Source organism: Rana temporaria, chromosome 13, assembly GCF_905171775.1.
Source record: "Rana temporaria chromosome 13, aRanTem1.1, whole genome shotgun sequence".
Lineage (NCBI taxonomy): Eukaryota > Metazoa > Chordata > Amphibia > Anura > Ranidae > Rana > Rana temporaria.
The window spans coordinates 26,084,314-26,107,878 of NC_053501.1; the positions used below are offsets into that span (position 1 = coordinate 26,084,314).

Here is a 23,565-nt window from a genome sequence, read left to right on the forward strand (position 1 = left end):
AGGCAGCAACTCCGCCAGAATCTCCGCCCATTCGCCCCAGCGCCGGCACACCATAAAATAAAACGTTAAACCTAACACCTTAAAAATAAAAAAAATAAAAATAAAAAAATTGAAAAAGCAGAGCCAACAGAACATATCAATCACAGGACTTATATCCCCGCCTGCGATCATAGATCGCCATCTAAAGTTCCGACAGCGTGGTACTAAAAAGTAGAAAAGTCAGACTAACACGAGTCATCAAGCAACAGACTGCTATGTCGCAGCAGAGAGATAGGCATCTTCTGAGAGGCCTCACCATGGGTCTCAGCTGGAGAGAAAAAAAAAAAAAAAAAAAAACCCGAAACAAAGCCAGCAAAACGCATAAAAATAAAAAATAAAATAAAGCTTAAGGCAATGTCAGGGAAAAATAAACCCAACCAAAAAAAAAAAAAAAAACAAAAAAAAAACAACTGGTTGAAGCATCAAGAGGAGGTTCAAGTTCAATGAACCATGAAGGAGCAAGACGGTGACCACATCACCATAGATCAGCCTACAGAGGGAGAGGCCCCCTGGGTGGCTGAACGACGATTCCCACGGCTAACTTTCTGCCAGTGCGGGTCTGCGGAACCCGGCAGGGTAGGGATGGTGTCCTGCCAGCCTGGAAGCTCGGGCGGGGAGATGTCGATGTCAGCACAAAACTTCTCCAGGTCTTCTGGGAACCGTAGAACGGCCGTTCTGCCGTTTCTGTTGGCGATGAGAGCAGCAGGGAAGCCCCAGCGGTAGTTAATGGACGCCTCCCGGAGCTTCTCTGTTAGCGGTCGCAGAGCCCTGCGGCGGTCTAGAGTCTCTTTAGCCAAATCGGGGAAGAGGGTCAGGATGGCTCCATCAAAGTCCAGGGAGGGAATTTCGCGGGCCTTCCGCATGATACGCTCCTTCTCCTCAAAGTAGTGGATACGGCAGATGACATCCCTGGGAGTATCTGTGGATAGAGCGCGGGGGCGAAGGGCCCTATGAACCCTGTCTATCTTAAGCGGGTTGTCTGCTGCTAGGCCCAAAAGGCCGTTGAAGATGCCGCGAACCGAGGGAAGGAGGTCATCATCACCCGTCGCCTCCGGGAGGCCTCTGATACGAATGTTATTCCTCCTATTCCTGTTCTCTTGGTCTTCTATCTTATATAGAGCCATTCTGTGGGCAATAGCAAGGCTCCGGGTGGAAGCCTGCAGGGACCTAATGGCCGAGGCGTGACGATCAAGCCTGTGCTCAGTCTCCTCCACCCGACCCAATACCTGTGATAGGTCCGCCCGCACCGCTGAGAGTTCTTTTTTGATGGTCCTCTCCAGGCTCTGGAAAAGCGAGGTCAGCTCTGTCCGGGTAGGCAGGTCATCCACCCGGATCTCCGAGCGGCGGGAAGGGCTATCGTCTCCGTCTGAGCAGGCCGAAGAGGCAGACGAATGGCGCGTCCGATCCGACTTGCGGCGGGAGGCGGAGCTTGTGGCGGGAGTCAAGCCTCGTGGAGAGCGGCCTAGGCCATCAGTGTCTTCTCCCTCGATCGCCTCCGCGGCCAGAAACCGCTTGATGGAGCCCGATTGTGGTCCAGCCTTGGGGAGAGACTTGCCTGTCTTCTTCCGCATAGTTAGCTCTGGCTTCTGGTGGAGTTAGGGGTGCAAAAAAGGGCTAAAGATTGTGCCGGCGCCGGAGCTCAAGGCAGACACGTCCTCACAGCAGCATGTCCAGACCACGCCCCCCGACCAAGTCTACATGAATTAGGGATGCACCGATACCAGTTTTTACCGCTACCTTTTCTCAAGATACTTTTTCTCTGATACCAATTACCGATACCTATTTTTAATTTCATGTGACAGTTTTTTTAGAGTAATAAAAAATGATTACTGTTTTTTTATAATTATGAAGAACTGTAAGCCCTGATTTACACTAGTCCGGCTTTGAAATTGCGCTACTTCCAAGAAAATTTCACAGCCGCAGATCAGTACGATTTGGCCCTCCGATTTCATTCTGGCTTCTAACTTCGTTTAGCAGAAGTCAATAGAATTGCAAAAAAGGTGTTGGGTTTTAGTATCGGAGCTTTTGCATAAGTACAAGTACTTGAGCAAATGTTTAGTATTGGCACCAATATTGATACCAGTATCGCTGCAACACCCAAAAAAAAATGAATTTGGCCCACAGACAGGGTCAGGTTTCCCCCGCTGATGAGGACATGAAGAACTGTAAGTGGGCTGTGATGGGGACCCTGATGTAAAGGGAGACTGATGTTAAGGAGGGCTCTTAAACGTGGACTCTGTTGGGGATCCTGACATAAGGGAGATCTGATATGGACAAGGTGAATTACTGCGCTGTCTATGACACCCAAAGAGTGTACAATAATGAACAATTGTGTAAACCCAAAAGATGTGAAATAAAGTGCAAATGAATATGCTGCTACAACTCTAATGTGAGATACACACACCAGAATCTATAAACAAAAAAACAAGCTGCGCTGCAATTAGAATATATCAATGCTAACATGTGCATTGATTAGTGCTCAATGATACTAGTATCAAAACTACCATGTACACCACAAACGTTCGCTCAATGATGAACACCAAACTTATAAGTGATGAGTACAAGAAATCAATGAAATGTGAAACAATTGAAAAAATACTTCTTGTCTAGGATTAATTCCCAGTTAATGAAAACTGGCAAAAATGGATGAAATAATAAATAAATAATAAAACAAATAATTCACAGAATGGTGAAATACATATTTCATAAGAGATGACTGGTCTTCTTAAAGAAATTCACGGTGACTCCAAACAATGAACACCAAAGAAAAAGTGTGGCAATAAGATAGATGAAAGATCCTCCACCTGAGATATCAATGCAGCTTACCGACAGGTTTGATCTCTCTTTAGGGAGATCGTATCCGCATGTGGCTGATTACCCAGCTCTAGGTCTCAATGAAAAACAGCAAACACTCCTACACCGCTTTTATGTCATTCACCATGAACTCAATGTTAATAAGTCCCCATAGAAATAAAAATAAATGGAGCTACCATAGCGTAATACTTGACAATTGCGGCTCCAGGACTCTCAGTCAGATCACGAAGCTCTGATATGGACCCATACGTTAAAAGGGGGTGGGCCTCTGATGGGAACCCTTATGTAAGGGGAGAATCTTTTACTGAAGTTCTTTATCTTTTGTTTTGAATCATATCATGCCGATTCAAATAAAGTAAAATGTATTCATTCAATTATAAAAGTTTACTTTTTTGGTCTGTGAATTTATGTAAAATATATGATGTGGCCCCATATTGAAAAGTTTGTAGACCCCTGTTCCAGATAGAAATAGACCAATCAAGAGAGAGAAAGAGAAATAGATCGATAGATACTAAATAAAATTGAGATTAAAATAGAAAGAGGAAGATACAGAGTGTAAAAACTCCAATTTTAACACATTCCAAACTAGATAGATTTAGTAATTAAAAGCGAGAGAGATAGAGATAAATAGATAGATACAGTAGATTAGTTGAGTGAGTTGACCATGAAAATACAATTATTCATGTATACACTAGTGAAATGTAATTCTGGTTCTAAAGTTCGGTGGTCATTTTGGGGATTATGTAAAGTGTAACATTTTACAGCCATATTCCTACATTAGCATATTTAAAATTATTAGACTTAGACTGTGATTTTAAGGAAATGTCCAATATTTATGATGAGATTGATACAATCCAGAATACACTGTTATAGCTGAAAATCTAGAAGCTACAATATTGAGTTGTGTTTGTATCATTTTTAGTAATATGAGAACCGATGAAATGGATGACGTTTTTTGGTTAAACCAATGCAAAGTAACTCGCAGCATCCACAGCTCATGCTCGGTAAAAGGTTTAGGAATGGCTGTATGGGTACCATACTCTATTCGTGTCATAAGTATACAACTAATATAAGGTAAAGTGTTTAAAAAGGACAGTCTACCCAAAATTTATATTTTAATTGTGGGTTTGCAGTGGAAGGTGGAACCACTTACTGGTCTCCTTATATCGTTCATAAATATGATTGAGAGATATTTGCTCCATACACCTTCTATGGTCATTATGAAATGGCCTCAATTTCCGTGTAAGCTTAACAATATTGCAGAAATTAGGATGACAATGGATGGGTAGATATCTTGCTGAGTTAGAAAAATCCCCAATGCCATAACAACCAACTCCAACCGTCAACAGATTCCATTGTTACGAGATTTCTCTCCAATTGGCAGGGAGCGCGATCTTAGCTGGTTGCAGAGTTAAGCCTCGTACACACGATAGGTCAACCAGAGGACAGCGGTCTGAAGGACCGTTTTCATCGGTCAAAACCGATCGTGTGTGGGCCCCATAGGTTATTTAACCATAGGTTAAAAAAAAAAACTTGTTTTAAAATTAACCTATGGATTGGTAGCATTGAACTTAGTTTTTTTCATCACGTCGTTGTGTTTTACGTCACCGCGTTCTGACACGATCGGTTATTTAACCTATGGTGTGTAGGCGTGACGGACCATCAGCCAGCTTCATCGGTTAACCTAGGACAACGGTCCTTCAGACCGTTGTCCTCTGGTTAACCTATCGTGTGTACGAGGCTTTACAGGTCTAAATTAGCAGGGAGCATGATGGACCTCTGCAGAGCATACTAGAAGTGAAAAGGCTTTACTATCTCGGCCACGGATTTTTTATAAAGAAACCAACTGTAAGACTTTGCACACCTTTTGTGTTGATGTGCAAGGAATGTATTTAGCCAATTTAAACTGAAAGATTCATTGGGCTCTTAAGTAGTTTAAAATGACCATTGCAGGTCTTGCTGTCAGGACAGGACCACTTTAAATGTGTGTCAGACTCAAAGTTCCGTGTGCTGCTCAGAAACCTTTTCATGCTCCAAAAACTTTGGAACGGTTCCACGCAAACTTCTTCCCGTCTGACGTTTGGCGTCTGCACCTTCGTCATCGATGGACAGTTCTGCCTTCTTACGTTTGCGGGGCTTCATGCTTATTCGAATCTTCTGAGCAGCAAAGCTGGGGTCGGCGGCATCCATCATGGCAAGGAAATCGTAGTCTGGGAGTGGAGGACCCCAGTCTTCATTAGATAAGGAATCTGAAAGCACAACAATATAAAAAATCTAATTGTTCTGGAATGTGCAGTCAAAACATTTGTGGATTCAGTTAAGGCTGAAAAAGAATGCAAGACATAACCACTAGCAGACATTATTCACTATAAGAACTTATATCAGATAACAGGAAGTATGGGTGTGTGATGAACTAACAGCACAACACAGCTAGATGAATCAGTGACCCCGACCTTTGTACAATGAATCACAAAGGGAGTCACTATTAAAAGTGACTTCAACTTTGCTCTCTAGTGAATTGAAGGGGTTTTCCAGGCTGTATAACAGTATGGAATCTCTTTATATTGTAAAGCTCTGTGCAAACTTTTGGCGCTATATAAATCCTTTATTATAATAATAATAGTTTATTATATTCACTACAGTATCATTTAAAGTGTATCTAAAGCCAATTTTTTATTTTGTTTTTGGATAGAGTGATGAGGGTTGAAACTCCTGTCAAGTTTTTATTGTTTGTTTCTCTCTTTACCCTCTTTATTTGGAAATGAAAGTATAGAAAAAACAAAATAATGAGTTGTCATTCAACCGGGAATAAAGAAGAAATCATCCACTTGTTACAATAATACTTGTCTAAGGCCCCATACTCACGAGCAAACATGTCTGCTGAAACTGGCCCGCAGGCCAGTTTCAGCAGACATGTTTGGTCGTGTGTGGGCGCGAGCGGGCCGAATTCCAGCAAACATTTGCCCGCCGGGCCTTTTCCCAGCAGACAAATATTCCTGGACTTGTTTTAAAACAGCCCGCTGGAATTCAGCCCGCTCGGACATGTACGGTCGTCAGTACAGACCTACCGTACATGTCCAGCCGCCCGCCGTGCCTCGCATGCGTCGAATGACTTCGACGCATGCGTGGAAGCATTTTAAAGGCGGGCCGCCCACGTCGCCGCGTCATTGTCGCGGCGACACCGCGTCATCGACGCGGCGACACCGCGGACACGCCCCGCGTATTGTTTACGCGCGGACTTCTGTACGATGGTGTGTACAACCATCGTACAGAAGCCCTCTGGCAGACATGTATGGTGAAAACGGTCCGACGGACCGCTTTCACCATACATGTTTGTCCGTGTGTACCCGGCCTAAGAGGTCACTTATCTTACTTTGGAGAGACATTCATTCAATAGGATAATGCTCTGGTGAAAGACTTGCATCTTTAGTTTGCAGTAAATGGGTGGTTTGATAAAAAAAAAAAAAGGTTCCTACTATCATGCAAACAAGCTCCATTAAATACTTACAGATTGGGGCTTCCTCTCCAGCCTTTACCATTTCTAGCCAATATAAAATATTAACTTCAGTGATAGGCTGATCTGCCGGGAGTGCAAACACTTGTCCTTGGGTGCCAAAAGTAACCAGGACAAGCACTGGTAGGTGTGGGATCAGGCCAAAGTATTTCTTCAGCATCTCATATGCCACAGGAGTTTCCTTGCTGCAAAATATATAATAGAACTGACTCGCACTTTTATGTAATGTACACACTGACAGTATTAAAGTGCATTTGCTGCATATTCAAAATGTGTACCTGACCACAGATCTCTAATATGCGCACATTTGCATGTTTTATAAAAGTATGTACTGAAAGATACAGAGAGAATCTAGTGAGCTCTTAACTTCCTGTCTGAGCTGACAACACAGTGCCTCTAAAGATACATTATATGAAAAGAAAATGTGCTGCGCTGCACTGAAATCCCAAGTGGTGTTGTCAGCCTTGCCAAAATTATTTTCTGCTCTCCTACAAAGAAAGGTGCTAGTTTTGCACATGTAAGCACATCAGTCTCTTGTCATCTCATAAGGATACAGGTTTTATTTATAACAGAAATGTACATATTGGATGTTTCTCCATATGACAGGCTTCCTTTAATATATATATATATATATATATAAAAAGCCAAGAGAGGAGCCACAGCCATCTTGTTACCCCTGGAAACCGCTGCTGCCTATACAGTATTCCAACCTGATGCCTGACAGCTGTACTCACACCCCAACAGCTTTCCGGCCTCACGCTGCTTCAGCAAGCCACTTGCCTACCGAGCTTTGCAAGCTCACGGGGATCCTATGGAGGTCTATATAGGTTTATGACAAACCTTGATCCACTTTTATCTAGTGAGTGCATTTTTGTCTTTTTTAAATCTTTTTAATAAACCTCTACACCTAGATGGAGGCCCTCTCCAATGGAGAGGATCTAGAGCAGTGATGGCAAACCTTGGCACCCCAGATGTTTTGGAACTACATTTCCCATGATGCTCACCTACACTGCAGAGTGCATGAGCATCATGGGAAATGTAGTTCCAAAACATCTGGGGTGCCAAGGTTCGCCATCACTGATCTAGAGTGTTAGTTCACCTTTTTATCTTTTCTGTAACACTTAAGCCTAGTACAGCTAGGCGGAATGTCGGGAGACATCGGCTGCTTCAATAGAAACTGTCCGACATTCGTCCCATGTGTACAATAGACGGTCCGTCAGAAGCCAGCCATTTGGCCGGCTTTGGTGAAAAAGGGTCATGACTGAAAAAGGTCTGCCAACCGACCCCGATCAGCACTCTGAGCCAATGGCTGAGAGTGCTGACTGGAGTGTTCTGGCGGGGGATGCCTTCCTGTCAGAACACAATAGCACAGCAGGGGAGATCGCTTTACTAACATCGGATTGAGCTGTCAGTTTCTTTTCATTCAACCCGCTGGGTTGGACAAAAAAAACCTAGTAGGCCTCGTACACACGACCGAGGAACTCGTCGTAAATGAAACAACGTTTTCCTCGACAAGTTCCTTGTTAGGCTTGTTGAGAAACTTGACAAGCTTGCTTTGCGTACACACTGTCAAGACAAAATCTCGTCGTTCTCAAACGCGGTGACGTACAACATGTACGACGGCAGGGCAAGTTCGATTCCACTCGCACAACCCTTGGGGCTGCTTTTGCTAATCTCATGTTACTGCGTGTTAAGTAAACGATTTGCACTTTTCAGTCGCGACGTTACAGCGCGACGAATGTGCTATCTCCATTACAAACGCTACTTTTACCGAAGGTGTGCTCCCGTCTCATACTTTATTCTGAGCATGCGCGGTTTCTAAGCATACACACGAACGTGTTTCTCGTCAAAAAACAGCCCCACGAGGAACGCGACGAGGAAATTGAGACTCCCGCCGAGGAAAAAGAGAGCTTGTTCTCTTTTTTTCTCATCGAGTTCCTCAACAGTTTTCTCGATTAAAAACCATACACACGACCGTTTTCCTCGGCAAAAAAGCTCTGCCACCAAGTTTCTTGATGAATTCTGTCGAGGAAAACGGTCGTGTGTACGAGGCCGTAGTGTGTATGAAGCTATAAAGTGGTTGTAAAGCCATGAGGTTTTTCACCTTGCATTAAGGGGAAAAACCTGTGTGCAGCTCCCGCCCAGACCCCCCCCCCCTTTTTCTTACCTGAGCCTGAATCCATCCAGTGATGTGCAGGAGCCGCTGTCTCTCTCCTCATTGGACAAATTGATAGCAGCAGGAGCCATTGGCTCCCACTGCTGTCAATTAAAACCTGTGACACGGAAGCGGGGGACGGGGCTGAGACCCACTGTCTGTGTCAATAGACGCAGCAGCGGAATTTGGGACCTAGCCCGCACGGGTGAGCCTAGAAAAAGCGGCTTCCTGTGGAACCCGATGAAGAGGCATGGCCTGAAGCTTCGGCAAGGACCCCAGAAGAAGAGGAATTTATTGGACAGAGCAGGTAAGTATATTCATGTTTGTTATCTTTTATTAAAAAAAATAAATACAAAATTGAAGGTTTACAAACCCTCTAAAACAGGGGTGTCAAACTCAATTTCATCGTGGGCCGCATCAGCATTATGATTGCCCTCAAAAGGGCCGGTTGTATCTGTAATATTAGATGTCCAGCACATCCCTTCCCCTTACATTAGATGTCAATAGCTCCCCCACCATCAGAAGTTGAGTCCCCCACTCTCCCTTACATCACAGTGCACCCCCTTTTCTTATGCTGCTGCTGGGAAGAAAGTGGATGCATTTCTTGAAAACAGAAAGTAAGGGTCTAGAGTAGGAATGGAGGAGGGCTGGAGGTGCGAGGGCCACATGAAATGGCCTGGAGGGCCGGATTTGGCCCGCGGGCCTTGTGTTTGCCGCCTCTGCTCTAAAATTAGACTTCCTCTGCTGGCTGGCAAAAGTGAGGATCATGGGTAACAACTGATGTCATCTTTACAAGTCACTCCACAATATCACCTTATACCATCAGAATCTGGTAAAGGCTAAATCAAAGAATTTACAATTAACCTGGTAAATGTGTAAAGGAGCCTATAGCTCCACCTTTGACTGGAAATAAATATTTCAATATTTCTAATTAACCTATAAAAAAAATGCAAATATATTCCACAATACTATACAGTACATTCCCGTTACACCCTTCCGCTATGTACTGAGCATGGAAAGGTGACTGTTCATTTCAGATAGACACAAAGTAATGGAAACATTCTCATGTTAGTTCCATAATGTCAACATTGTACATTAATGGGCACATTACCCGATTGGTACTTACAGATTTAACCAACAAGCCAAATATGGCTCCAAGTATTTCCCCCGCACCAGGCTCAGAATGTGTTTCTCATGGCCGTGATGGAGAGGGCCTTCTGAGAAGAGGATAAGAAGGGCTCTCTGGCTCTGGAGAAGGGATGGCAGGGTCTCCACCCTGACCTCTGGCTGTGGGACAAGGATATAAAGCAGATTTACTATTGGCAAACCTGGAAGAAGTTTCACATCCTTTGAAATTAAAGTTTGTTTGGACTGAACCTCTAGAAAACATAAATTAAGCAAACCACGGGAAGTTGTACGTACAAGAAGCTGTAAAAACAATGAGAACACTTATTTTAATATGCAATCTATCCTGTTTGGAAAATACATTTTTTTTTTGTTACAGTTTCCATCAAACAAATTTAGCATCATATGTAATTCATGTGGCTTCAAAGGGGACTACGGTTCTTACAACAATTATTCTTTCTCAAAGAAAGTTTGGCACAGGATCAATTTACAGTGTAATTTCAGGCAAATCAGTGAGCTAATAAACTGTGCTAGTCAAGAAGTTCTCCCTTAATTTACCTTAAAGTGGTTGGAAAGGCAGAAGTTTTTTTTTATGTTGATGCATTCTATGCATTAAGAAAAAAACGCCTTCTGTGTGCAGCAGCCCCCCTAACACTTACCTGAGTTCCCTAGCAAAAAGTAAAAAATATTGTTTTTTTTTTCAAAATTGTCGCTCTATTTTTGTTTATAGCGCAAAAAATAAAAACCGCAGAGGTGATCAAATACCACCAAAGGAAAGCTCTATTTGTGGGGAAAAAAAGGACGTCAATTTTGTTTGAGAGCCACGTCGCACGACCGCGCAATTGTCTGTTAAAGCGACGCAGTGCCGAATCGCAAAACCTGGCCTGGGCATTTAGCTGCCTAAAGGTCCGGGGCTTAAGTGGTTAAACAATCTATTTATATTATTTATTTATTTGTGTTACTCTGTTACTCTGTTTTGTTTCTTGGACTAGCAGCAGAGGACTAGAAGCTCCTTCTGCTCATGCTTTCCTGTAGACAGGCTGGAGGCGATCTGGGTCATGTGACAGCTGTATATAGATTAAAAAAAAAATTCTACATTTTTCCTAAATTAAAATATCTAAAGTGCCATCTCCCACATACAGAAATAGAAGGGACAATATCAATTTAACAGTGTCTGTTTAGTATCACTTTACTGATGCCCAGCATCAATTAGGCGACTTCCTGTGAGCTCACAGGGGAATGCTATTCTGTCAAGAGGGCCAGTGACATCACCAGACTGGGCTAAATTCATCTGAAAAAAAGTATGCCAAGGGACCTCCAAGAAAGGTGGGAGGCGGCAGAGGGGTGGAGGACTCAAACTTTCAGAAACTGAGCAGGCGGGCTGTTTACTGCAGAAGAGACATGCAATATCTCTTCTGCAATAAAAGAAACGCACCTTCCTGTTTGTAGTCTGCTTTGAAATGTACACTAGCTGTGTAAACACAGCTCAGTTTATATTCCAGCACAGTGCCTGTGTGCTGAGATGACTGCACTCTTGCATAAGTATTGCAGAGCTTAGCTCTGCTTTAAGTAGTGTCACGCAGTAATTACCAATTTCCTTGGATTCATAAATGCTGTATTTTTGCTTACTAAAACTCTGTGGTAAACATAACAATCAGAGTCTGTTCACACTAGGGCGACACGACTTCCAGCGCGACTTTCAGAGGAGACTCCGACACGACTTGAGAATGAACCACAGGGCGATCTGGGGCGATTTACAACACGACTTGAAGTCGTCTCCAGGACAGGAGACTTTCCAGTGGCCAATCAAACAACAATCAGCTCTGGGAGAGGGAGGGGGAGGGAGGGGGGCAGGAGAGGTTTGCCTGAGAAATGTATATTATCTTCCTGGAAAGTCGCTTCAGATGAGACAGTGATCCGACTTCTGAGGCGATTTCCATTGAAATCAATGGGTACAAATCTCCTACAAGTCGGATTGAAGTAGTACAGGAACCTTTTCTGAAGTCGGATCACCTTGAGTCGTGTCGCTCCCATTCACTTCCATTGTTTTTCTCTACAGCGCGACTTGGGACGACTTGAGGCGACATGAAGTCGGATCGCAAGTCACCCCAGTGTGAACCGGCTCTCAGTCTGAAATCTTTGCAATCTGTTGATTGTTAGTCGGTTCACACTGGGGCGACTTGCGATCCGACTTCATGTCGCCTCAAGTTGTCCCAAGTCGCGCTGTAGAGAAAAACAATGGAAGTGAATGGGAGCGGTGTTAATACACACGACTCAAGGCGATCCGACTTCAGAAAAGGTTCCTATACTACTTCAATCCGACTTGTAGGCGATTTGTACCCATTGATTTCAATGGAAGTCGCCTCCAAGTCTGATCCTTGTCTTAAGTGAAGCGACTTTCCAGGAAGATAACATACATTTCTCAGGCAAACCCCTCCCTCCCCCTCCCTCTCCCAGAGCTGATTGTTGTTTGATTGGCCACTAGAAAGTCTCCTGTCCTGGAGACGACTTCAAGTTGTGTTGTAAATCTCCCCAGATCGCCCTGTGGTTCATGTTCAAGTCGTGTTGGAGTTGCTTCTGAAAGTTGTGCTGGAAGTCGTGTCGCCCTAGTGTGAACCGACACACTGCTGCTGCTGTTTTTTTTTTTACATGGCTGCAGCATGTATACACCTCTATCCAGCTACCTTTGTTGGCTGTGGAGCCATAAAAATGCAGCCCAAATGCCTTTTTTTACTGCCCTTCCAACTGCAAGTGTAAAAAAGCCCAGTGTGAAACAGAAAAAGCACTATAAGCTCGCCTGACTTGTGACAAATCTGAAAAAAGGATGGTACATTTGTAAGAGAGATATGCTCCTGAGAATTAGCAGACCACAATTATCTGCTGTAATGAAACAATTGGCAATGTTCTGCCTGTTAAGTGCACCCGGAATAGTGTTTACTTTGTATATATCTCTACACACCACCCAGACATTCATCTTATCTTAAATTTGCTCATCATTAGTGAGGCAACCAAATTACTACTTGTAACAGGTGCAGAAATTACAAAATAAGTGGTAGATATCTTCCTGGAAGAGATCAATAATATGGAGTCAGCATTAATTTGGAGTTTACTCAATATAAAAAACAACTTTAGCCTAGGTTCACACTGCTGCGAATTGAAAATCGCGGTAAAATGCGCGATTTTACCGCGATTTCGCGGCCGAGATTTTGGCGTGATTTCGGCCGCAATTTAATGTAAATCGCGGCCCGAAATCGCAAAAAGTAGTACAGGAACTACTTTTTGAAATCGCAGATGCGGCGTCGCACTGATTAGGACAGTGCCATTGCCGACAATTGCCGCCGATTTGAGATGCGATTTGACATGTCAAATCGCATCTCAAATCGTTCCAAATCGTACCCAGTGTGAACCAGGGCTTAATGATGAATATGGTCATATTTATGATTGCATTTGATATCTCCTTAACCACTTAAGACCCAGACCTTTAGGCAGCTAAAGGACCTGGCCAGTTTTTGCGATTTGGCACTGCATTGTTTTAACTGACAATTGCGCGGCCGTGCGACGTGGCTCCCAAACAAAATTGGCGTCCTTTTTTTCCCACAAATAGAAATTTATTTTGGTGGTATTTGATTGATAGATTGATGGCAGCGCAGACAATGGCTCCCACTGCTGTCAATCAAATCCAATGATGCAGGAGCTGGGGGGTGGAGCCGAGTCCTGCTGTCTGTGTCAGCAGGACACGGGAGCGCGCCTGCACTAGTGCCCTATAAGAGAGCGCTTCTCCGATGTTGCACTCGAGAAGAGGAAGAATCAGGAGCGCTGCTGAGGGACCCCAGAAGAGGAGGATCGGGGCCACTCTGTGCAAAACCAACTGCACAGAGGAGGTCAGTATGACATGTTTGTTATTTTATTATTTTTTTTAAACTGAACCATTAGTTATCCTTTAAGGGAGGCATGCGTCTAACAGACCTGTACAATAAGAACCATACCACCAATGTAAGGAGCATTCTTTCCACCAACCACCACACGACTATACCCTTAAGGTTAAATACAGTGGGCCAGATTCAGAAAAGAGATACGACGGCGTATCCCCTAATACGCCGTCGTATCTCTGAGTGTGGGCTGTCGTATCTATGCGCCTGATTCAGAGAATCAGTTACGCATAGATATCCCTAAGATCCGACAGGTGTAAGTGTCTTACACCGTCGTATCTTAGGCTGCATTTTCAGGCTGGCCGCTAGGTGGCGCTTCCGTATGTTTACGCAAGGAATATGCTAATTAGGTAGATACGGCGATTCAGAAACGTACGTTCGGCCGGCGCAATTTTTTACGTCGTTTACGTTAGGCTTTTTTCGCCGTATAGTTACCCCTGCTATATGAGGCGTAGCTAATGTAAAGTATGGCTGTCGTTCCCGCGCCGAGTTTTGAAATTTTACGATGTTTGCGTAAGTCGTTCGCGAATAGGGCTGGATGTAAGTTTACGTTAGGCTTTTTTCGACGTATAGTTACCCCTGCTATATGAGGCGTAGCTAATGTAAAGTATGGCCGTCGTTCCCGCGCCGAGTTTTGAAATTCGTTCGCGAATAGGGCTGGACGTAATTTACGTTCACGTCGAAAGCAATGACGTTTTGCGGCCGATTTTCGAGCATGCGCACTGGGATGTTTTCACGAACGGTGCATGTGCCGTTAAAAAAAAATGTAAAATACGCGGGGGCAAAGCAAATTTATATAAAACACGCCCCCAACATCCCCATTTGAATTAGGCAGGCTTACGCCGGCCCACATACGTTAAGCCGCCGTAACTTAGGGCGCAAGTTCTTTCTGAAAACGGAACTTGCGCCCAAAGTTACAGCGGCGTAACGTATCTAAGATACGTTACGCCGGCCGGAGAAATACGCTCAGGGGCCCAGATTCACGTAGTTCCAGCGGCGGCGCCGCGTAAGCCATTTACACTACGCCGCCCCAACTTACAGGAGCAAGTGCTGTATTCCCCAAACACTTGCTCCATAGTTTGGGGCGGCGTAGTGTAATTGGCTCGGCGTATCCCCGCGTAATTCCAAGGGGGCGGCTTGTATTTAAATTAAGCGCGCCCCCGTGCCGTTCGAACTGCGCATGCGCCGGGCTTAAAATAGCCCAGTGCGCATGCTCCAGTTCTCGACGGAAAACGCCAATGACGCCGACGTGTGCGTCATTGACGTAAAGTCGTATTCAAGAACGACTTAGTAAAACGTCGTACCCGACGGGAAAAGACAACGCGGACCCAACGCCATACTTAACATGGCATACGTGGGACTGGCGTAAGGTTACCCCTCATATAGCAGGGGTAACCTTACGCTTACACAAACGACGTTAGCGACGGTTACGCGCCGCGATTTCGTTCGGGAATCGGCGTATCAGGCTCCTTTGCATAAACAAATGAGACCTGAACGTAAACGCCACCTAGCGGCCGGCGGCGAATTACATTTAAGATCCGACAGTGTAAGTGACTTACACTAGTTGGATCCTAGCCTAAATCCGGCGTATCTTGTTTTGTGAATACAAAACAGTGATACGCCGGCGGGAAATTCGATTTACGCCGGTGTATCAGTAGATACACCGGCGTAACTTGTTTGAGAATATGGCCCAGGTATCTGAATCCGACCCAGTAATTATTAGCAGGGGTCCCCGCAGACCTAAAATTATTTCAAGGTTGTTAAAATGGTCGACAAAGCCATCTAACTGGAACCTCTCTGATCACAAACATACAAAATGCCCTCAGTCAAGTATTAGAGATGAAGTACACTTAGAAATTGAGTTAATCTATCCCAAATAAAAAAAGCAGTAGAAGAAAGAGGTATTCATATGGAATTATATAACATGGCGGTAGAAACGCCTGCATTCCTCCAGCAATTGTTAAAGAAAACCATATGCTTTGGATCCATTTGTGAACCCTTTGTGTGTGTTTGTGTGTACAGTATATACATCACATACTTTACCCCAACGAGAGGCCCATGTATTTATAGAACTTGCACTTATCTTTGAGCTCAGAGCATTATGATCATATGAAACGATTATCACTCACAAACTCTCCGAGTAATCCCCGTCTTAGGAGTGGAAGAACCTGACTGCGAGGAGTGTTGAGAAGAGACACGGCATAGACTTTCTGAACACCTTGTCTGGAGAAGAGGACAGCTGGGGGGTGGACGCCATACTTCTCTGCCCTGAAAGAAAGAACGAGTTCTAAGCAAAATGGAAATCTCTTGGCTGTTATATTTCAAGCTTTGCCTAGATTTCAAACCAAAACCAAATTGAAAACTTCAGGCCTCATTTCTCAAAAGCATCTGGTAAAAAAATATATCAAGGTCTATAGCAATCAATCAGATTTTTCCTGGTATCACGCTCTCCAGGTTAGAAAAGAAAGGAAAAATCCAGTTTATTTAAGGGGTTGTAAAGGTACCGTTTTTCCCCCTAAATAACTTCCTTTACCTTAGTGCAGTCCTCCTTCACTTACCTCATCCTTCCATTTTGCTTTTAAATGTCCTTATTTCTTCTGAGAAATCCTCACTTCCTGTTCTTCTGTCTGTAACTCCACACAGTAATGCAAGGCTTTCTCACTGGTGTGGAGTGTCGTGCTCGCTCCCTCACTTGGACTACAGGAGAGTCAGGATGCTCTCTACGTTGCAGGTAGAGAAAGGAGCTGTGTGTTAGTGGGCGTCCTGACTCTCAGCCAGCAGTGTATCTGTTCAGACATGGAGCCCTGACCTGGCCCCGCATCCCTCTCCACTGATTGGCTGACTGACTTTGATTGACAACGAGAGCCAATGGTGTCGTTGCTGTATCTCAGCCAATCCGGAGGAGTGTCCCAGACGGATTAAACACTTGTGGACATCGCTGGAGAGAGAAGGAGCTCAGGTAAGTTATTAGGGGGTGCTTTGGGGGCTGCTACACACAGACGTTTTTTTTTTTATCTTAAAGCATATAATGCATTAAGATAAAAAAGACTTCTGCCTTTACAACCCCTTTAAGTCAGCAAATTCCCTATACTACCCATTACTTACAAAAACAAATGCATCTTGTGCCTATTGTCAAACATAAAACATCTGCTTCCTCACATATATTGTGTAAGAATATACATAAAGGAAAAAGTCCCAAGCTTTCCTAGGTACCATGGGCCAGATCCACAAATAGCGGGCGTAACTTAACTTTTCCCATTTAAGTTACACTGCCACAAATTGTCCAAGTTAGTGCCCGATCCACAAAGCACTTACCTGGAAATTTGCAGCGGTGTAACTTAAATCTGTCCGGCGCAAGGCGGGCCAAATAGAATGGAGCGAGTCCCATTTAAATTAGGCGCGCTCCCGCGCCGGACGTACTGCGCATGCTCCGTCGGGTAAATTACCCGACGTGCATTGCGCTAACTGACGTCGCACCGATGTCATTTGCTTAGACGTTAACGTAAATGGCGTCCAGCGCCATTCACGGACGTCTTACGCAAATGACGTGGATGTTTAAATTTCGACGCGGGAACGACGGCCATACTTAACATGGCTTAGGAGAACTAGGGCTCAGCCCTAGTTTTACGCGGCGTAACCCGTAGATTTAGATCGACGGGACGTTCGGGGATCGCCATAAGTCTTCATTTGCATATTCTACGCCGGCCGCAATGGCCTCGCCACCTAGCGGCCGGCCTAGAATTCAATTACACCTGTCGGATCTTAGGGCTAGCTATGCGTAACTGATTCTATGAATCAGTCGTATAGTTAGAAACAGAGATACGACGGCGTATCAGTAGATACGCCGTCGTATCTCTTTTGTGAATCTGGCCCCTTGAGTCCATCTCTATATGTGCTGATATGAGACATGCACAGATTTTGAGCTGGAGATGCAGATGTAAATGTTGGAAACTCCTAATTGAATTCCTAATTTGGCATGCCAAATCCTGGAAGCTGATTTACAGGGTTATAGTAGGCAAAAGTCTCTTTTATCCTGTGTGAATATTGGGCAATATAAAACATCTGCTTCCTCCTCCAATGTAATGTAAGTGTCATAATGTGCAGAGAGCGAAATGTTCCAAGCTTTACAAGATATCCTGAGTCCGTCTCTATACGTCCTGATATAAGACATGCACAGATTTCCAGGGGATACAGATGTATATGTTGGGAAATGTTAGACCTTGGCACATGAAATCCTTGAAACTGATTTACAGGATTACAGTAGGCAAAAGTCCCCAATGACATACATAAATATCTTCCTACAGATGTAGAGAGAAGAAAAAAACAGATGATGGAAAATATGTGTGCAAAAGACAAACTGCTCCGGGAAAATACCAAGAATACTGGTGGTGAGAAGTGCGGCTCTGTTTGTGCGTTTGGTTTGGGTCCCTGCAGTGGTGACCCCCGGGGCTCTCCCTTTCTCCAGCTGAACCAAAGCTGTTTGATCTTTCCTTTAACCGGCAAATTGGGTTGATTCACTAAAGGAATGACATATGTTCATATTGCACAGGGAATTTTCACTGAGGCTGGGTTCACACCTGTCCGACAAACGCTCCGACATTGGGAGCTCATGTCGCATGATGTGTGAAAATCAATGTTTTCCTATGGGAGCCGTCTTAAAGCGGATCTCCACCCTAATTGCATCATTTGCTTAATAACATTGGCGCTATCTGTTATGCTAAAAACGGTTATTTTTTTTAGCTAAATGTGTACAGTACCTGTACATTACTGTACCTTCCGGTCTGCATGTATGCGGGAGTTTTTCGGGCATTGCATCACTTCCTGTTAGATGCAGTGCGCTCTGGGAGCTTCTCTCCATAGCTCCCTGTGTTCACTGTGTTCATCTCGCGCGATTTCGAAAGCCGTTGCTCGTGCGCATGCGCATGCGCGAGATCGAGCGGTGGATGCTGGGACATCAGCATCCACCGGAAGAAGGAAGTGCAGGCCTGTGGGCTTATGCCCACAGTTAAAATGGAACCAAAACGGAAGGAGGAATATAAGTTTACATTTAACACAGGATGGCAGTGGAGCGGCCCGCGGGAGACAGAAAACGTGAGTTCAGCAAATTAGGGGCATTGGGTAAATGTAAAGGGGAAACTAAAGCGCTAGCAGTGCCCAAATGTGCAGGGTGGAAAATGAAGTACTAAAAATGATACAATAAACTTAATGCTGCTCAAATCTAAAATTGCAATAACAACAAATGAATAATATGAATAAAGTGATTGATGAGCGCAAAATAGTGGTATAATAAAATAAGGTGGCAGTGAAACGTCCAATTAGAGAAAATAACACTAATAAAATATGATCTCCAAAGTGATACAAAAGTGTAACGAATAGTGCCAAGTAGGCACAATGGATCTACAAAATCCAATGTGTAAATGATACAAATAATGAAAAAATAATAAAAAATGTGAAAAAAACCAATTGTGACAACAGTTCATATGTGACAGTTCATGAATCACAGGAGTGAATGACAATTCCAAACGGTGACTGTGTATCCAAGCAGAGTGATGAGAAAATCCACATGCGCAGCTGAGCTCACAATGTGCTCACCTCACACACATGCAATGACAGCATGGTATCTCCACAGATGAAATCCGACACGAGAAACGAATCCTCCTCACCTCTCCTATAGTGACACAGGTCTGTGAATGGTAGAGACGGCGTCCTTCTAGTTATGTCTGCAACTCCGGACTTCACCAAAATGGAGGATCCGTATGCAAGTGCACTTAGAATGGTCCCAAAATAAACGGAAAGAATCTCCAATAGTGAAGTATGTAAAAGCGATTTAATGTCATCCACAAAATAAAATATCAGGAGGTTCAGCTAAACAGAGCCTGAACCAAAACAGACAGCGAGAACGGCTGTGTGATCGGGTAGGTGCGTCACTTCCGGTCACGTCTTTCGATGCCTTCATCTGATGAAGTCACGTGACGTGACGCAACGCGTAAGGCATCGAAAGACGTGACCGGAAGTGACGCACCTACCCGATCACACAGCCGTTCTCGCTGTCTGTTTTGGTTCAGGCTCTGTTTAGCTGAACCTCCTGATATTTTATTTTGTGGATGACATTAAATCGCTTTTACATACTTCACTATTGGAGATTCTTTCCGTTTATTTTGGGACCATTCTAAGTGCACTTGCATACGGATCCTCCATTTTGGTGAAGTCCGGAGTTGCAGACATAACTAGAAGGACGCCGTCTCTACCATTCACAGACCTGTGTCACTATAGGAGAGGTGAGGAGGATTCGTTTCTCGTGTCGGATTTCATCTGTGGAGATACCATGCTGTCATTGCATGTGTGTGAGGTAAGCACATTGTGAGCTCAGCTGCGCATGTGGATTTTCTCATCACTCTGCTTGGATACACAGTCACCGTTTGGAATTGTCATTCACTCCTGTGATTCATGAACTGTCACATATGAACTGTTGTCACAATTGGTTTTTTTCACATTTTTTATTATTTTTTCATTATTTGTATCATTTACACATTGGATTTTGTAGATCCATTGTGCCTACTTGGCACTATTCGTTACACTTTTGTATCACTTTGGAGATCATATTTTATTAGTGTTATTTTCTCTAATTGGACGTTTCACTGCCACCTTATTTTATTATACCACTATTTTGCGCTCATCAATCACTTTATTCAAATTAGGGGCATTAACCGTTTAACTAGGCATTAAGAAAAAAAAAAATTGGCGTGGGAGATCCGCTTTAACTGGTCTGACACAAGTCGGTCCGACTTTGAAAATGCTCCCTGTACTACTTTGGTCCAACTTTGATCCTACTTCAGCCCATTGAATATCATTAAAGTCGGATCAAAGTAGGATCCTTGTCCTAACCATCCGACTTTTGACATCCGATTTGGTGATTACAGCAGCAGTAAAAGGAATTTATCTCACTCTGGGATTGTTTTGATTGGTCAAAGAACAAGTCAGACTATCACAAAGTCGAAATCAAAGTAGTATCCTGTTCATGAAAGTCGGATGGATGTAGGACCAATGTAGGATCAATGTAGGACTGATGTCGCAGAGCAAAGTAGGATGAAAGTCGTACTACTGTCGTGTAATATAGTGTGAACCCGGCCTGCGGGCCAGTTCACACCATTGTGTTTTGGTAACAGATATGGATAAGTGTTGGTGTGCTGTGATGTCATAGTCACAACCCACCTCCACAACGCATTTGTGTTGTAGTGCACTGCAATGCACTATTGTAAGATGGCGTGCACCGTGTTAGCAAAATTACAACAGGTACAATTTTGTAAAATAAAGAAAAAATAAAGATTTTTTTCACCTGATTAAAGGATTGAAGTCAGAATAACTTCCCTCATTCACTAAGCCACATTAGTCAAATACAAGGCCTGCAAGCTGAATCTGGCCCACCAAGCCATTTCATGTAGAGAGGCTCTTCTCTCCTCCCCCTATCTAAGCAGTTGGTAGAAGTGAGGAGGAGAGAACCCCCTACTAAAGATCCTGTGCCGCTTTGTGCAGATGCAGCAGCCCCTTGTCTCCGTCTCCCCTGATCTCAGCATTTAGCCAAAATCAGGATAATATGAGCGGAGGTTCTTACTCCGCTCTGATACTAGCCAACAAAATGGCCACCTCCAAGGCGGCGACAACGTTGTCCTTGTTAACCACTGTGCTGTCAAAACAGCTCAATCTTCCTGTACTGTACTCTATTCGGTTGTCGGTGTTGTGTCCAAACAGCAATTCATCAAAATCTCCAATTACTAAGGTTTTAAAGAAACCAGAAGTGACGTGGTTGGAGTTTCTGATGGGTTGGAAAAATTGACGGAACAGGGGTGCTCATGCGGGCTGCGGCCGTTGAAACAGACAGCAGGACCCGGCCCGCGTCATTGGATTTTATTGACAGCACCGGGAGCCAATGGCTCCTGTTGCTATCAATCTATCCAATGAGGACCCGTGACACTGGCTGGAGCTGGTGTGCTCGTCCCCGTCGCTGGAAAGAACGGGTTCAGGTAGTTCCGTATTCATAAAGAACTTGCGCCCTAAGTTACGGCGGCGTAACGTATGTGGGCTGGCGTAAGCCCGCCTAATTCAAATGGGGATGATGTGGGCGTGTTTTATTTAAATTATTGTTGACCCCGCGTATTTTACGTTTTTTACGAATGGCGCATGCGCCGTTCGTGAAAAGATCCCAGTGCGCATGCTCTAAATTCCGCCACAAATCGTCATTGCTTTCGACATGTGAACGTAAATTAGGTCCAGCCCTATTCGCGAACGACTTCCGCAAACGACGTAAAAAATCAAAATTTGACGCGGGAACGACATCCATACTTAACATTGGTTGCTCCTCATATAGCAGGAGCAACGTTACGCCGGAAAAAGCCTTACGCAAACGACGTAAAAAATTCCGCCGGGCGCACGTACGTTTGTGAATCGGCGTATCTAGGTCATTTGCATATTCTACGCCGAAAACGACGGAAGCGCCACCTAGCGGCCAGCGTAAATATGCACCCTAAGATACGACGGCGTAAGAGACTTACGCCAGTCGGATCTTAGCCTAATTTCGGCGTATCTTGCTTTCTGAATACAGAAAGAAGATACGCCGGCGCAGCTTTGAATTTACGCGGCGTATCTATAGATACGCCAGCGTAAATTCTTGCTGAATCTAGCCCTGAGAGTTTACAACCCCTTTAATCACCTACAATATTATGTTTATACAAATGTCAGTGACATCTGATATTTACAAAATGAATGTCAAAGTGCCTAGAGGAGAAAATACACTCTAACTGGGTGTACCGTGGTAATGTATAAGTAAATTAGCGTTCACTGTTCCCTGGAAACACAATATAGCCGGCTGCTGTCACACAATCATTTATTCCCAGTTTCTAGGCTTCAAAACATTCCCTCTGCCGTCACAAAAAGGGAAATTATCTGTCACTATCATCCTCATTTCCATTGCTGGGAAAGTCTATATAATCCATAGCGTTCATTCTATTATTCCACATGGGAGGCTGCAGGTCTGGAAAGCCAGCAATTCAGAGGAACCAGACTCCTAAATTAGATCCTAATTTGTAGAGGGAGGAAGCAGGGAAAGTCATATGGTGTGGTCACAGGGGAAGCTGCCGTCTAATCTTTGCCAGAACTGACTCAGTTACCATCAACATTATTTTTCCACAATCAAGCAGCAGGAAAGAATAAATATTTGCAAAACTATTCACTTAATGTGGAACTCCATTTTGAAGCATAATGCCGCGTACACACGATCATTTTTCAGCATAAAAAAAAACAGTTTTTCCAACTTCATCATTAAAACGACGTTGCCCACACACCATCATTTTTTAAAAATGCTCTAGCAAAGTGCGGTGACGTACAACACGTACGACGGCACCCTAAAGGGGAAGTTCCATGCGGATGGCGCCACCCTTTGGGCTGCTTTAGCTGATTCCGTGTTAGTAAAAGACGATTCGCGCTTTTCTGTCTGTTACAGCGTGATGAATGTGCTTACATCATTATGAACGGTAGTTTTACCAGAACGATCGCTCCCGTCTCATAACTTGCTTCTGAGCATGTGCGGGTTTTTTAACATCGTTTTAGCCCACACACGATCATTTTTTACAACCCGAAAAATGACATAGTTTGAGGCCGGAATCACACTAGTGCGTTGCTTTTTTGAGCTGCGTTGTCGTTGCAAATTTCTCTAGAGGGTGTTCTGCAGATCAACTGCGGTTTAGCTGCAGATCAGGTGCGAATTTGGAGACCTGGGAGAAGTTCCGGGTGAGAGGAGAGTGGGGGAGAATTGTATTGAGCTGAATGAGAGAAATTCCTGCAGAGAACTGAACACATGTGCGAATTAGATGCGTACCCATAGAAGATAATGGGACTGAATTCACACCTGAGCCGCACCGCAAGACATAAAAACCGCATGCGGTTTGGAGGCAATACGCAGTGCGGATGCATCGCACATATGTGAACCAGCCTCA

At 44.2% G+C, this 23,565-nt stretch overlaps 1 protein-coding gene across 3 annotated transcripts in view; it reads right to left on the bottom strand.

Moving 5' to 3' along the window:
* Positions 1-4,702: 4,702 nt before the first annotated feature.
* TXNDC16 (thioredoxin domain containing 16) overlaps positions 4,703-23,565 on the bottom strand; it is a 108,420-nt gene continuing 89,557 nt past the window's right edge. For all 3 annotated transcript variants that reach the window (XM_040333837.1, XM_040333836.1, XM_040333835.1), the window contains 4 exons: positions 15,706-15,844; positions 9,649-9,809; positions 6,362-6,552; positions 4,703-5,102 (listed from right to left, as the gene is read on the bottom strand). In XM_040333837.1, coding sequence (XP_040189771.1) covers positions 4,849-5,102; positions 6,362-6,552; positions 9,649-9,809; positions 15,706-15,844 — 745 coding nt within the window. In that variant the 3' untranslated portion in view covers positions 4,703-4,848. The remainder of the gene's footprint in view (positions 5,103-6,361; positions 6,553-9,648; positions 9,810-15,705; positions 15,845-23,565) is intronic.